This window comes from Pleurodeles waltl, chromosome 8 (assembly GCF_031143425.1).
Source record: "Pleurodeles waltl isolate 20211129_DDA chromosome 8, aPleWal1.hap1.20221129, whole genome shotgun sequence".
Lineage (NCBI taxonomy): Eukaryota > Metazoa > Chordata > Amphibia > Caudata > Salamandridae > Pleurodeles > Pleurodeles waltl.
The window spans coordinates 452,392,682-452,407,768 of record NC_090447.1 but is presented as its reverse complement, the minus strand read 5'-3'; the positions used below and the strand labels follow the sequence as shown (position 1 = coordinate 452,407,768).

Genomic DNA, 15,087 nt, shown 5'->3' with positions numbered 1-15,087 from the left:
GAATGGATCAGCTCAAAAAGTCCTGCAGGACCAAACAGGCAAAATGCCAATTCCAATGAAACAGACTGTTAAGGCAGCAGTGCTTTGTGGACATGTGTAAAGATGCCCATGCAGCAGCCTTACAGACATCCAGGACAGGCACTCCACGATCCAAAACAGGAGTAGCATCCTCAGCTTTCGTGGAATGAGTCCTTAGATATTCTGGAGGCTGCTTCTTGGCTATTGTGCAGTCGATCTTAATGCAGAGGACTATCCACATGAGGCCCACTTCTGCACCACCTTTTGCCTTCTTTGCCCCAGAGAAACCCACAAAAAGCTATTGTCCACCTGATCTTCCACAGTGCGATCGATGCAAAAGCTCAGCACTCTTTTGGTGTTCAAACAATGGAGGCTTTCCTCCTCTTTGGAGGCATGAAGAGGAAAAAAGAAGGCTGGAGAAGCAACGGATGATTTGACATGAAAAGGTGTCATTACATCAGTAGCAAAGCAATTCTAATTCCTAAGACCTGTTTGTCTGGAAAGGTGGTGGAAGGACCAGGGGGCTTGAAGCTCACTCACACGGTGTGCTGATGTTAGCATAAGGAAAATGTTATTTACCCAGTAGACATCTGTTTGTAGCATGTAGTGCAGTAGATTCAAATGCTTTGCATATGTACACCATCTAAGGTTGGGCTTGGAGTGTTGCAAGTTGTTTTTGTTTGACAAATCTTTTTTGAGTGACGAGATGGAGTGACTTTCGGTGATACTGCACATGGGCATCGAGTACTTTGTTAGATTGTTTTCCCTCAGGTGGGTGATGTAAGGAGTATCTATAGAAAGTAAAGAAAAGAGACGTCCATGCAGTGTATATACATAAATACAATATTTATTTAATGATGACACTAAAACAACTGCAGGCTTCTGGGAAGGAGGGAGGGCACATATGAATGTACAGCACTATATGCCATCAACCGATGCCTACTATGTAATTAACATTTTCCGTTAAATGGCATGTAAGGCTGTAGATAAATATGCTTTTTATACATTGTAAAGCAGTCCCCTCCAGGTAAGCAGTGGTTAGCCTGTAGGCATTGGAATAGCTTGAAAACGTGTCCTGAGCACCACTTGGCCAACATTGGTTTGCTGCCATGCAACAACACCTACACAACAGTGTTTAGTAAATGTATGTGGTATATACCAAGTAGTAGCCTTACAAATGTCTGCTATTGGAATGCTACATAAAAAAGCCATAGAAGCACCCTATTTCTTGTGAAATGTGCTCTGGGAGTACTAGGTAACTGCCTTTTGGCTTTACGATAAGGACTATCCATCTGGCTACGCCATTTTTTTGGAATTGGAATGCCTTTATGAGGCATGGTAAATGCTACAAAAAGCTGTTTAGATTTCCTATAGTTTTTAGTCCTATCAATGTAATATATATGAGCCCCTTTAACATGTAGTGTGCGAAGAGCGCTCTCAACAACTGAGTCTGGCTGTGGGAAAAAGACAGGCAACTCAATTGATTGATTAATGTGAAATGGTGAAACTATTTTTCGGAGTAAGAGCCTGTATTTCACTTACACATCTTTGAGAAGTAATAGCTACTAAAACGGTTATTACCATGAAAGAAATTGCACAGAACAAGAGTGCATAGGCTCAAAAGGTGACCACATGAGTCTAGTAAGTACAACAGTAAGATTCCATGATGTGGCTGGGTAAACCCCATGTGAAGTGACTCACTTGAGGCCTTCCATGAAGGCTTTGATAACTGGAATCGTGACTAAAGAGACATTTTGTCTATTTTGTGGGTAAGCAGCTATAGCCGCTAAATGAAGTCTAATAGATGAGTATGCTAAGTTTTCTCTTTGTAAATGTAGCAGGTAACAAACAATGTCTTCAATTGTAGCTTTGAGTGGATCAATGTGTTTAAGCTGACAGTAGCAAACAAAATGTTTCCATTTTGCAGCATAACAGAGTCTACTTGTGGGTTTACGTGCCTCTCTAAGAATATCCATACATTCTAAGGGGAGATGTAAATAACCAAACTCTGACTTCAGGAGCCGTTTCGCAAGATTGAGTATTTTGGGGTCTGAATGTCTGATTTGACCTTGCTTTAGAGTCCGAAGGTCTGGCCTTTTGGGAAGTTTCTGGTGCGAAATCACGGACAGATAGTGTTGTGAACCAAGGTTGGCATGCCCATGTGGGAGCTACAAGGATCATGGTAAGTGATGTTTGTCTCATTTTGAGAACATGTGTAGTCTGGCATGGGGAATGATGGCAATGCATGAAGCCATTATCCCTAGTAGCTGCATTATTATTCTCACTGTAAGTGTGGTTTTCCTGTAATTGAGACAGAAGAGTTCAGAAAGCTTGAATCCATGCTCAACATGGATATGCCAAACCTGAGCGAGCATTGAGTGCGCATTGATAACTGCTCTCAGATAAGGCTGCACATCTGTGAAGGTTGCAGATGGGATCTTAGAAAGTTGATTGTGAATCCCAGGGTGTGCAGAGGGTCTACTGTGTACTGAGTATATCTCTGACATTGTTGGATGGTACTGGCTTTGATGAGCCGGTCATCCAAGTAGGGGAAGACATGAATGTGTTGTCTTCTGAGAAATGAGGCAACTACTGCTAGACATTTTGCGAGTACCCTGGGAGCGTTTGTTACCACGAATGGTAAAACTTTGAATTGATAGTGTTTTCCCACAGTGACAAACCTGAGGTATTTGCAATCTGCTGGATGAACGAGAATGCGAAAGTAAGCATCTTTGAGATCTAAAGCTGCCATAAAGTCACCTTACAGTAATGGGGGGAATACCATCTTGAATAGTGACCATATGGAAATACTCAGAGAATATATAGGTTGAGAGATCTGAGATCTGGTCTTAGTGACCCATCTTTCTTTGGTATAAGGAAGTATAGGGAATATACTCCTAATCCTTGCTGAGATAGGGTAACTGGCTCTATAGCTTCTTTGAGAAGAAGGGATTGTATCTCTTCTTTTAAAAGAATGAGATGGTCATATGAACGTTTGTGAGTGCGAGGGAGAACATTTGGTGGTGTGGAGATGAGTTGTAGACAGTAATCATGATGGATAACTGATCGCACCCATTGATCTGTGGTGATGTTGGGCCAATGGGTTTGCCTTCCCCCTACTGGAGAGGTGTGTGCTGGTGGAAGGTGGAAGCAGTCATTGGTGTGTATTTGAGGCAGAACCGCGGACTCCTTACCTCTTACCTTATTATTTGCACCTCTGTAGGAACCTGTATTGTAGAAGTGCGTTCCTTGTTTGGTTTGGGAGGTAGAAGGCTCTCTAGATTCTGTTTTGAAGCCTCCCCTAAAGTGTGGCCAGCACAAATTATCTCTATATGGTGTGGAGAGTAGGGCCCCCATAGCTTTTGCTGTTTCCGAATCCTTTTTGAGCTTGTCTATGGTGGTGTCAACTTCTGGGCCAAATAACATGTCTTTCGATAGAGAACACTTAAGAACTGCTTGTTGTGTTTCTGGCTAGAACCTGAGCCAAACATGACTTTTTATAATAACACTGGTATTTGCACCAGGTGCTGCAGTATATATCAGTGGCACACCTAATGGAGTTGTTTTGGATGGCTTGCCCTTCTGTAACTATCTCCTCTCCCCTTTTCCGATGTTCCTGTGGTACGTACTGGAGAAGGTCTTCCATCTCATCCCAGTGGGCTCTATCATACTGTGGCAGAAGTGCCCATGAATTGGCAATCTGCCAATTATTAGCAGCTTGTGCAGACACACTTTTTCCTGCTGCATCAAGTTTTTTGTTCTCCTGATCAGGAGGAGGCGCATCACCTGTCTACTGACTATTAGCATGTTTCTGTGCTGTGCTAACAACTATAGAGTCAGGAGGTACCTCTTACCTAATAAATACAGGGTCGGAGGGAGCTGCCTTATACTTTCATCGACCCTGGGGGTAATAATTCTTGACCTAATAGATTCTTTAAAGGTGTCTGGCAACATGTGCCTGAACTGACTTTATGGCTGGTGGTGTATCATTGAGGAAATTCTCGTCAATAGGGTCAGTGTGCATCTTTACGTTATGGTATGCAGCTGCCTGTGCAATAACCTGTTGGTATGATGTCGTCTTCAGGAGGTCAAGGGCGTGCTGGATACAAATCAAGGTCATTAGGGGGTATGGGATCTGGATCATATGAATCTCATGGGTCGAAATCCTGTGGACTTTTGCACAAATCATCTCCGTGAGGTGGTGGTGAACCTTCTGGTCCTTTATAATGTTGGTTCTCTGAGCCAAAATGCTCAGATCGAAGAGTCAAATCGATCCCAAGACTGTGTGGGATGCTAGAGTCGGAGGTGTATGCTGAAGACATCTTAGCATTGGGAAATTTTCGGTGCTGAGAGGGGCATCCAAATGTAATTTTCAGATCAGACCAAGGCCCGAAGGAAGTGGTGGACCGACGACCAGTTTGAATGTTTTTTCAGAGTCTTTGTACGGAAGGTTGGGGTGGTGTACTCACATGTTGTGCTGAGGTGAGCGGCTGAGTTTCTATGTCATTTTGGACATCTGACTTAATCTCGAATAGAGCCTGATGTCCAATCTCCTCCTGCACATACTCCTTTCTGAAAATATCAGGAGTGTCATCTTGTGTCTTCAACACCATCTCCAACCGATGCCCTCTTCAGTCCCGGAGGGTCTTTTTAGATCGAAAAGACCGACAGGTGTTGCAGTTCTCTTATTTATGCTCTGGGGATGAGCACATGTTACACACCAGGTGTTAATCTGTGTTTGGGAATTCGGAATGGCATTGAGGACAGAACGTAAATGGAGTCCCTTCCATCAGTCCTGCACACTCTGGCACCATGTGGCGGAGTAGGCCCAAGAAGGTCGGGCACTGACGCTCCAAAGGGCGGTAAACTGACTCCAGATGCAGATATTCGGTTCAAGTACATTAGGTTTTGAATATACGATCAAAAAACTACACTGTCATTGAAAGAAGGAAAGACAGAAGGGAAGAGATCGGGATAGATCAAGCTGAGAAATACTGGAGCAAGAGGAAACACATCCCAACCCGACGCCGGAGAGAAAACAATCTAACAAAGGACTCAATACCCATGCGCAGTATCACCAAGAGGAGGAGTCACTATCTTGTGACTTGAAAAGATTCTTCAAACAAAAACAACTTGCAGCACTCCAAGCCCAACACTAGATGGTGGACTTATGCACAGCATGTGTATCTACAGCCACACATGCCATCGAACACAAGCATCCTGGGACCAGTTTCAGGGCATCACCCTTCATCAGCCAAGCTAGCTTGAATGCAGTGGCATAGTGAGCACGTGACCCACGTCCGGGCATACCCTGTGAACAACGTAATGGCTGTGTGCCAGTAGGGGTGCACTAAAGAGGTTTAGTAGGCAGGAGATTGAGACGTATGTTGCCTCTGATGGCCTGGTACCAACCATGTCTGAGAGGGTAGAGATGTAACATCCTAGGAGGCAGCTGGTGTTGACCAAACTCAAGGTAAGGCTGCCTGGTGAACACATTCACTTGCCAAACCTTTCCATATGTTTGGACTCAGTAATGATGAGTAGTCAATCAGGAGTTAAGGCTCACTCCACTGATGGACACCTGCACCAAACAGCTCTCAGGAGTTTGGTGCGAAGTTAAAAACTCAGATTTGCTTCAAACCAATCTACAGCAACTCGGCAATGGCCCGGAGGTCAGAATATGGTTTCGCCGACATGCCGTATCAGTGAGGGTCTTGTAGGGAGCTGGATCTTTATATTGTGGACCAAAAAGAGGTACATTGTGTAGAGAGTCCAAGCAAACCCCAAAGGAAGTACAGAGGCACGAATGGCACCCCAAATGCTCTTTTTTGTGGTAGTATGGTGAGCAGGTAGGCATATCAGAGGGAGGTACTGAGCATGTATTGCACACACACACAGGCAGTAAGTGAGACACACACTAAATAAAGAAATCCAACACCAATTTATTAAAATAATATATACATTTATATAAATGTTTATAGCAAGATCATCGGAATCAGGTGAGTTCTTTTTAAGTTATAAATTTTTACAGTTTTCAGAAGTTGACAGTGCACTTTTTGAAGCAGTATTGTAATCTTATGGGGGGTGGGTGGGGGTAAGTTAAGTATGAGGCCAGGTCCAAGGCAGCACCAACTGGTCACTTCGGAAGGCATAGGGGCGTCAGGGTAAGAAGTCCTTTTCAGCATCGGGTACCCAATGTTATCCTATGGGAAACAAACAGACACTGCACACCGCCACTTAGCAACTACTTATAGGATGTTTTTTCTGGACTTGAGGTGCTTATGGGGCAAGGTCTAAGGCCACAGCAACAGTTTACCTCAGTGGGCAGAGGTGTGTTATGTCGTCGGCTGTCCCGTTCATGTCAATGGAAATGGTCCAGTCACAAATTTGCTGCAAGCTGGGCCTGGAAAGTCAGTCTGGTGGAACCCACAGGGAGGCTCGACCGTTGAGGTCCTCGGGTACATGGGGGCACCATTGGTCCACTCCTCCTCGGGCTGAGGGGTTCAGGTGCAGTGGTGTCTTCCGGAGTGGGTCCGGTGCTGGAGTTACTTGCGGTTGGAGGGGAGTCTGTAGAAACAGGCTGCAGATGCTGTTGTGAAGTTCAGAGTGGGCAGGCACAAGGTGGGCTTCATCTCTGTAGGGCCTGGGAACCACGTTGACACAGTTGGCCGACTTCAGCTCAGGCGAGGTGGCTCGGGTGCAGTGGTGCTGTCTGGCATCAGAGTTTTGGCAGTTCCAGTCCTCATAGTTCTTTCATGGGTTGCCTGCAGATGCAGGGACGAAGCTCCTCTGCGCCAGGGAAGTTCTTGTTGGTGATCTGCGAAGCACTGGCAGGTCTCCCAGTTTCTTGGAGACTGCAGCTGCAGGACCAGTCAGGACCGGTCAGTTGCTCCCCAATGGTCGAGAGCAGTAGGCATGGTTAGCGCCAAGTCAGTCATGCCCCTCGGTTCTCTGGTTTAGGAGGCTTCTTGTCCACTCCTTTTGGGTCCAGGGAACATCTGAGGTCCTGGTATCAGGGGGTTCCCTAAATATTAAATTTAGTGGGTTTAGGAAAATGGCTCCCTGTTGCAGTTACCCCCCACTTTTTGCCTGATACTGCCTTGACTGAGAAGTGTGCTGGGACCCTGTTAATCAGGCCCCAGCACCAGTGTTCTTGCACCTAAAATGTACTATTGTTTCCACAATTGGCACACCCATGGCACACAGATAAGTCCTTTGTAAAAGGTACCAGCCATACCAAGGGCCCTGCGACCAGGGAAGGTCCCTAAGGTGCTGCAGCATATGTTGTGCCACCCTAAGGGACCCCTCACCTAACACATGCACACTACCATTGTAGATTGTGTGTGTTGGTGGGGAGAAAAAGGCAAAGTCGACATGGCATCCCCCTCAGGATGCCATGCACACAAAATACTGCCTGTGGCATAGGTAAGTCACCCCTCTAGCAGGCCTTGCAGCCCTAAGGCAGGGTGCACTATACCACAGGTAAGGGCATAGCTGCATGAGCAATATGCCCCTACAGTGTCTAAGTCCATTCTTAGACATTGTAAGTACAGTGTGGCCATATTAAGTATATGGTCTGGGAGTTTGTCAAAAATGAACTCCACAGCTCCATAATGGCTACACTGAATACTGGGAAGTTTGGTATCAAACCTCTCAGAATAATACACCCACACTGATGCCAGTATTGGATTTATTAAAAAATACACACAGAGGGTATCTTAGTGATGCCCCTGTATTTTACCCAATCCTTTAGTGCAGGACGGACTGCTCTGTGCCAGCCTGCTGCTGAGAGACGAGTTTCTGACCCCCTGGGGGGAGAGCCTTTGTGCTCTCTGAGGCCAGAAACAAAGCCTGCACTGGGTGGAGATGCTTAACACCTCCCCCCTGCAGGAACTGTAACACCTAGCAGTGAGCCTCAAAGGCTCAGGCTTTGTGTTCCAATGCCCCACGGCACTCCAGCTAGTGGAGATGCCCGCCCCTCTGGACACAGCCCCCACTTTTGGCGGCAAGTCCAGAGGCGATAATGAGAAAAACAAGGAGGAGTCACCCACCATTCAGGACAGCCCCTAAGGTGCCCTGAGCTGAGGTGACCCCTGCCTTTAGAAATCTTCCATCTTGATTTTGGAGAATTCCCCCAATAGGAATAGGGATGTGCCCCCCTCCCTTCAGGGAGGAGGCACAAGGAGGGTGTAGCCACCCTCAAAGACAGTAGCCATTGGCTACTGCCCCCAGACCTAAACACACCCCTAAATTCAATATTTAGGGGCGACCCTGAACCCAGGAAATCAGATTCGTGCAACCTGAAGAAAGAAGAAGGACTGCTGACCTACAAGTCTGCAGAGAAGGAGGAAGACAACAACTGCTTTGGCCCAAGCCCTACCAGCCTGTCTCCAACTTCGAAAACCTGCTCCAGCGACGCATCCGACAGGGACCAGCGACCTCTGAAGCCTCAGAGGACTGCCCTGGACTACAGGACCAAGAACCTCCCGTGAACAGCAGCCCTGTTCAAAACCAGCTACTTCTTTGCAACAAAGAAGCAACTTCTAAAGACTTCACGTTTCCCGCAGGAAGCGTGAGACTCTACACTCGGCACCCAACGCCCCCGGCTCAACCTGCAGAGAACCAACACCTCAGGGAGGACTCCCCAGCAACTGCGAACCCGTGATTAACCAGAGACGACCCCCCTGGGCTCCCACAGCGACACCTGCAGAGAATCCAGAGGCTCCCCCCTCACCTCGACTGCCTGTAACAAGGGACCCGACGCCTTGAACAAACACTGCACCCGCAGCCCCCAGGACCTGACGGAACCGAACTTCGACGCAGGAGTGACCCCCAGGCGACCCTCTGCCTTGCCCAGGTGGTGGCTGTCCCGAGAAGCCCCCCCTGTGCCTGCCTGCACCGCTAGAGTGACCCCCGGGTCCCTCCACTGAAAGCTATACAAAACCCGACGCCTGCTTTGTACACTGCACCCCCGGCTGCCCCTGTGCCGCTGAGGGTGTGTTTTGTGTGCCTACTTGTGCCCCCCCCCCAGTGCTCTACAAAACCCCCCTGGTCTGCTCCCCGGGAAACGCAGGTACTTACCTGCTGGCAGACTGGAACCAGAGCACCCCTGTTCTCTATAGCTGCCTATGTGTTTTGGGCACCTCTTGGACCTCTGCACCTGACCGGCCCTGAGCTGCTGGTGTGGTAACTTTGGGGTTCGCTTGAACCCCCAGCAGTGGGCTGCCTATGCCCCAGGCCTGAGACTTGTAAGTGTTTTACTTACCTCCTAATCTAACCTTTACTTACCTCCCCCAGGAACTGATGATTTTTAAACTGTGTCCACTTTAGAAATAGCTTATTGCTATTTTTACAAAGACTGTACATGATATTGTTTCCATTCAAAGTTCCTAAAGTATCTAAGTGAAGTACTTTACATTTAAAGTATTAACTGTAAATCTTGAACCTGTGGTTCTTAAAATAAACTAAGAAAATATATTTTTCAATATAAAAACCTATTGGCCTGGAGTAAGTCTTGAGTGTGTGTTCCTTGTGTATTGCCTGTGTGTGTACAACAAATGATTAACACTACCCTCTGATAAGCCTTCCTGCTCGCCCACACTACCACAAAGCAGAGCATTAGAATTATCTACTTATGCCACTATCTTACCTGTAAGGGGAACCCTTGGACTCTGTGCACACTATTTATTACTTTGAAATAGTATTTACAGAGCCAACTTCCTACGGGGGCATTAACGAGAGTGAAGGGTAGTAGCCTTTGGGGTCACTACACCCCGTAGATGACATCTTCCTTTGGGGAGTGGGCATCACCCTGTCCCAGAAATCCTAATTCCACCACACACAAGATGTCAGAATTCCCAAGGCTGTGTTCATTCCAGGCTGGTCACCCTCTCACGGAGGAAGGCCAGTTTTGCATACCAAAGGAGGTGGGCTTCTTTGAAGCTTCCTGCCTTGGAATGCGGATTTATAGGTCCTCCTTTTGGGAGAGGTGTGTAAACACCTATCACAGAGCAGGCTTCGTTTCTGACCTCCAGAGAGCAAAAGGCTCTCACCTATGGGGGTCAGATTCTCGTCTGTACATTACATGTAACTATGTCAGATTATGGTACAATTAGGCAGACTGCTTAGAACTAGTCAGTGAGCTCACCAGCAGTTGATAGGTTTCCAGGGGTACCTCAGAGGTGCCCCCTCTGGATGCATGTATTAAATAAATCCAAAACTGGAATCAGTGAAGGTTTATTAATAGGAGAACTGATACCTAACATCTCTATTTTCAGCGAATCCATAATGTAGCTGGGGAACTGGTATTGCCCAGTGTACAGCACATGTACTTAAATTAGCTTCCCTATTCACTTACTGTGTCTAAGAATCAACAAAGACATAGTAGAGGGGCACATCTGCTCTTGCAGATTTGTCCACACATGTAATATAATGCACCTCAGGCTGTAAGGCCTGCTGCAGGGATGACTTACAAATTTTACATGCAGTGTTTCGAAGGCATGGCACACGGGCTGTGTGCCATTTCATGTTTTCACTTTTAGGGAGCACCTTGTCATGCAGCCTGCAATGGCAGTCTGCTTGAGATTGGTGCTGGTTCCCTTAGAGGAGCATAAGTTGTGCAGCAGTTCTTAGGGCCTCTCTTCAGTACCCATGCCCTAGGTACTAGGGGTACCATTTACTAGGGACCTAGAGGTGCTAAAGGGCCGGGCCACTTGGGAATCATGTGACCAGGTGTCTTGTTTTGGGGGAAGGAAAACTGGCACGAGGAACAGGTTAGCAGGAACCCAGTTCACTTTAGTGAAAGTTGCATCAAAAACCAGGCAAAAAGTGGGGGTACTGCATGCATAATCCAGCTTCCTACAAGCCTCCATGAAAGGGTAGAAGAGGTTCAGTCGGAGGCTGGCAAGGCTGAAGGGCCTCAGTATTCACAATGGTTTTTGCCTCAATAGTGGAGGGTAAAGGTCAAGGACTTCAGTAGTTCTCCTAATGACTGCTGCAAAGGATGTCCTTTACTCAAATGGCAGTTCTGTGTGGGAAAGTATCAGTTGAGGTATCCAACCCACAGGCACCTTGTAGATCCACGTACCAGTTATCCTCTCATCATAGTACGAGGCAAAGACTTCCCCATGACCCCCATTAATGGCTCAACGGGGCCAACTCAAGTTGGAGTCCGAGGCAAAAAGTTGGTGCAGTGACTGAGTGATTGTGTGGAAATGGTATAGAATGGGCTGAAGGGACTGAGTACTGGCTGATCTACATCGAGATCTGGGCACGGCCTCAGTTGAGTTCGAGATGAATTAGTCTCAGAGTCAAATACCTCAATAAGGTAAGAATCCTCCTCTGGTGCCAGCTTGAATGGTAAGGGCACAGGTGCAGATTTTGGCACCAGACACCAGTGCTGAACCTGAAGCTGGTTCAAAGGGCATGGATAGAGCAGAGGTCAGATCCATCAGAGGTAACCTGACAGGAGGCCACTGCAGATCCGTGGGACACAGAGGCACGCCAGAAAGAACTGTACCCGTGCTGAAGATGCACAGTATGGCCTCTCTAAAGGCTTCAAGCTGCTGCAATAATGGTGACGGACCCCAGAAAAACTTGGGGTGCATTGGGTCTAAGGGTCGAACCAGCTCCTCATCAGTATAAGAGTGAGACATGAAGGCATGCTGACATCCCTGGACCGGGCAAGAATGGCGGGATGGATCAAAGTCCCACTTGGAATTCTTGGGTTTCTTTTTTGACTTACTGCAAAGAAGATCTGCTGCAGAAATTACTGCAGGAGTAGGTTTGACCTCTCGACTTCGACCGGAAGCGGAAACTGTGTGGAATCTTGCTGTGTTTTACCATGTACAACTCTCTGTCTTTTGGATACATCTGGGAGCAGTTATCTCAGGCCTTGGAGCTGTGCCCCAGACAGCAGAGGCACACCTCATAGGTATCTGTCACATTTTTGTTTTTGACAGTCTCTTCAATGTTTAAACCGTGTAGTCTTAGGAGATGGCATGTTCCCTTGCACACTGGGAAATTTTAAAAGAGAAAAATCAATAAGAATAAGTATCTTCAAGGAATTAAGAAAAGGAGCTGCGCTCCAGATCCGTGTCTGAAGGTGCAGAAAAAAAATAGAACTCAGGTCCGCGCACGAGTGGCACTTGTGCAGCTCTACTTTTCAATTCCGAGGTGGGGCGAAGACAGCGCAGAGTGTTACAGCATCACATATCTGCGTGCAGGAGCACTGCTTTTTGAGTTTTTGGAACCAGTCTGGCACTCATATTAGGAAACTGTGATTAGAAGTTTCCAACAGAAACACAGTTTAAGATCAAAACATGCTTCACTTTACAAGTGCTGATATTTATAAATACCTCATTTTAAACTTTTACAAATACCCTGTATTTATCACATATTGCCTCCTCCACACAACTTGGGATGTGTACAGCATAGTGATACAGAAATCTAAGAGTCTTAAAGAACTTACCTTGAGCTTGGAGAAGCTTTAGGGTAGCTTCTGCTCTGGCTCTAGCATCTCTCTGAGCTTTTGTTAAAAGTTTCCCTTCCTTTTTTAAACGTTCCTTCCTTTCTTTTTCTTTTTGTTTTTTTCTTTCTTTCCTTTCTTGTTCTAAACGCTCCTAAGAAAACATACAAAAGCAGTCAACAAATGAGACGCAACAGCTTATAGCGAGAAACCAAGTACAAAGTAAAATGCAAACATGAAGGTTCAGGTTTTATAAACCATGAAACCTGAAAAGGAATCAGTGGCAGAATAAAACCTTAACAGTTGACTAAAGATGTTCATAAAATATGTTGTACTGTACTCAATCAGATCATCACGAACGACATGTCACAGTGATATGAATTAGGTGCAGGACTCTAGATGGTGTTTAATACTAGTCCAATTTAGAACTTGAAGAAAAGGTATCCCAGGCCCAAACAAAGCAATCTACATTAGACTACTACTTTATATGTTCATAGCAGTCAACAGCGCAGCACTAGACAAAGGAGCTCTTTAGCTACTACCGTAAGTCCTGGACAAGGACTCCTTAGTTTTAAAGCTATATGACCAAAGGTCCAATCTAGCCACTCTTGGACCCTTACTGCAATCAATCTAGCAGCACAGCAGTTTCCAAGGCCATTTACCCAGCACCTGCAGAATCTACTTGGATGATATTATTGAATGCTTACACCTACAGTAGAACAGTGATGAGGAAAAACGCAAGGTGGAATCAAAAAGTCATACAAAAATTGAGTTGGAGAAAAAACAAGAAACACGGACCACAAGAAGTACAGACAAATTCAATACTCAGAAAAAGAACTAGAATAGCAGCACTTATAATCTAGTGGGAGTCACAGATACTTCTTGACTTTTGAAGCACTAAAGTGTGTCCTGAAAATTTGTATATGTGCCAGATGGCAGGTCCTAATATTCAATGTAGGCATTTAAAATGTATGCCTGGGAATGAGGACTGAATGATCTGTGATTCACTCAGATCAGAAGAGGAAGGCACGTCCCTTGGTCCCATTTTCTGATTGGCCAGCCTCTCTCCTCAGGAAAGACGGAATATTTCAAATGGATGTGTTGATGAGCAAATTAGGTATGTCACATATTATAAGTCTGGCAAACAGCAATTCACCGAGTATATATACCTCCTAGATAATTGTCTTTAGCACATACTGAGATTAACTGATATATACAGAGCTTATTTGGTATTTTATTTTAGACTAGAAAATATGAGTCTCCTTCTGCTACTTTGCTGTTAATACGGATAGAGAAGACCCCTTTTCTTTAAAGGGTGCACTAACTTTGCAAGCAGAGCTCTCTTCCATAGAAAATAGACCATCTGGCTAATGGTCCAGTGAACGATGGAGGTCTACCATTCTTGTCTGAAGTCGACAGTTAAGTTTTAGATGCCAACTACATGAAATATTTCGGATTGTGAAAACCAAGATTCTATGGGGTATAGATTTGAAGGAGAACAGACATTACACCTGAAATATTAAGAATGGTGAAATGAGAATGAATGGACATTGCATCAGGGGTGTTAGCTAAAACATCTTAGTAATATCCCATATCTGGGAACTTGGATATAACAGGGGCCACGCAATGAATGACCTCACAAAACATCTCAAAGCTCACAAAAAACTAGGTACGCTTCAGGCAGACCGCCTCAAGTTAGGAGACATTATGGAATTACTATTTCTGGTGACTTAACAGGTGGCCCACTGGGTAACAAAAACATTTTTTTGCACACTAAACAGCCCCTTTACTTTTTAAACAAATCAGATGTTAAATTAAGCATCGCCCATTGTAAATATATCATTGATTTGGGAATACAAGATCCTTATATGCAAGGCCATCCACAGCGAAATCTTCTCGCCTTGGGCAAGAAATTGTTATGGCAAGAATTAATTTCAACCAAGCATGCAGAAACAATCTGTCAGATACACGACATTCTGGAAGTATGTAAATATACATTGTTTTCTTTAACATTTAATGATTTCAGTGCTCAGGCATGATTTTATTTAAACATCATGCCTCAATTTTGTGGCTTAATAGATAAACAAACCGCTGTTCCACGTACCTGAAGTAAAGGTATTGATTTTATATCAATATGAAGGACAGAGTCGGCTAAACAAGACATTTAGGAACCCATTAACTCCAAACTACACTCAATTCTCTTCAGCAGCTACATTAACCCACTGTGCAATATCACCAAATTAATGGCAGCATGAAGTATACATCACTTAGGATATATTAATCATGTGTTCTTTACTGGAAAGCGGTTTTTAGTCGTGTTCCCTTTTTAGAATTAGACTAAACAGAATCCTCTTCCTTGTTCTTGTGAGGCTCCAGGCAAACAGACTCAGTGTCTACATGCAGTACAGTCTGTCTGCAAAATAGCAATAGACATCGACCACGGTTGACAAATGATGTTGAGGCACCAGTGTGGTCCACTGTTCTTCAAGTTACCAAGGTGTTTGATGTGACATGCACAGAAAAAATATTTTCCATTTCCTCTTACATCTGGGCCAACAGGACTTGGAAACACACTAGTTTGCATTACCCACTTAATCACAGAG

The 15,087-nt window shown here is 45.4% G+C and overlaps 1 protein-coding gene across 1 annotated transcript in view; it reads right to left on the bottom strand.

The window, feature by feature from the left end:
• Window positions 1-15,087, bottom strand: part of EIF5B (eukaryotic translation initiation factor 5B) — a 675,161-nt gene that overhangs the window by 469,676 nt on the left and 190,398 nt on the right. Inside the window, exon 6 of the mRNA XM_069204389.1 lies at window positions 12,488-12,638. Within this exon, the coding sequence (XP_069060490.1) occupies window positions 12,488-12,638 (151 nt within the window). The remainder of the gene's footprint in view (window positions 1-12,487; window positions 12,639-15,087) is intronic.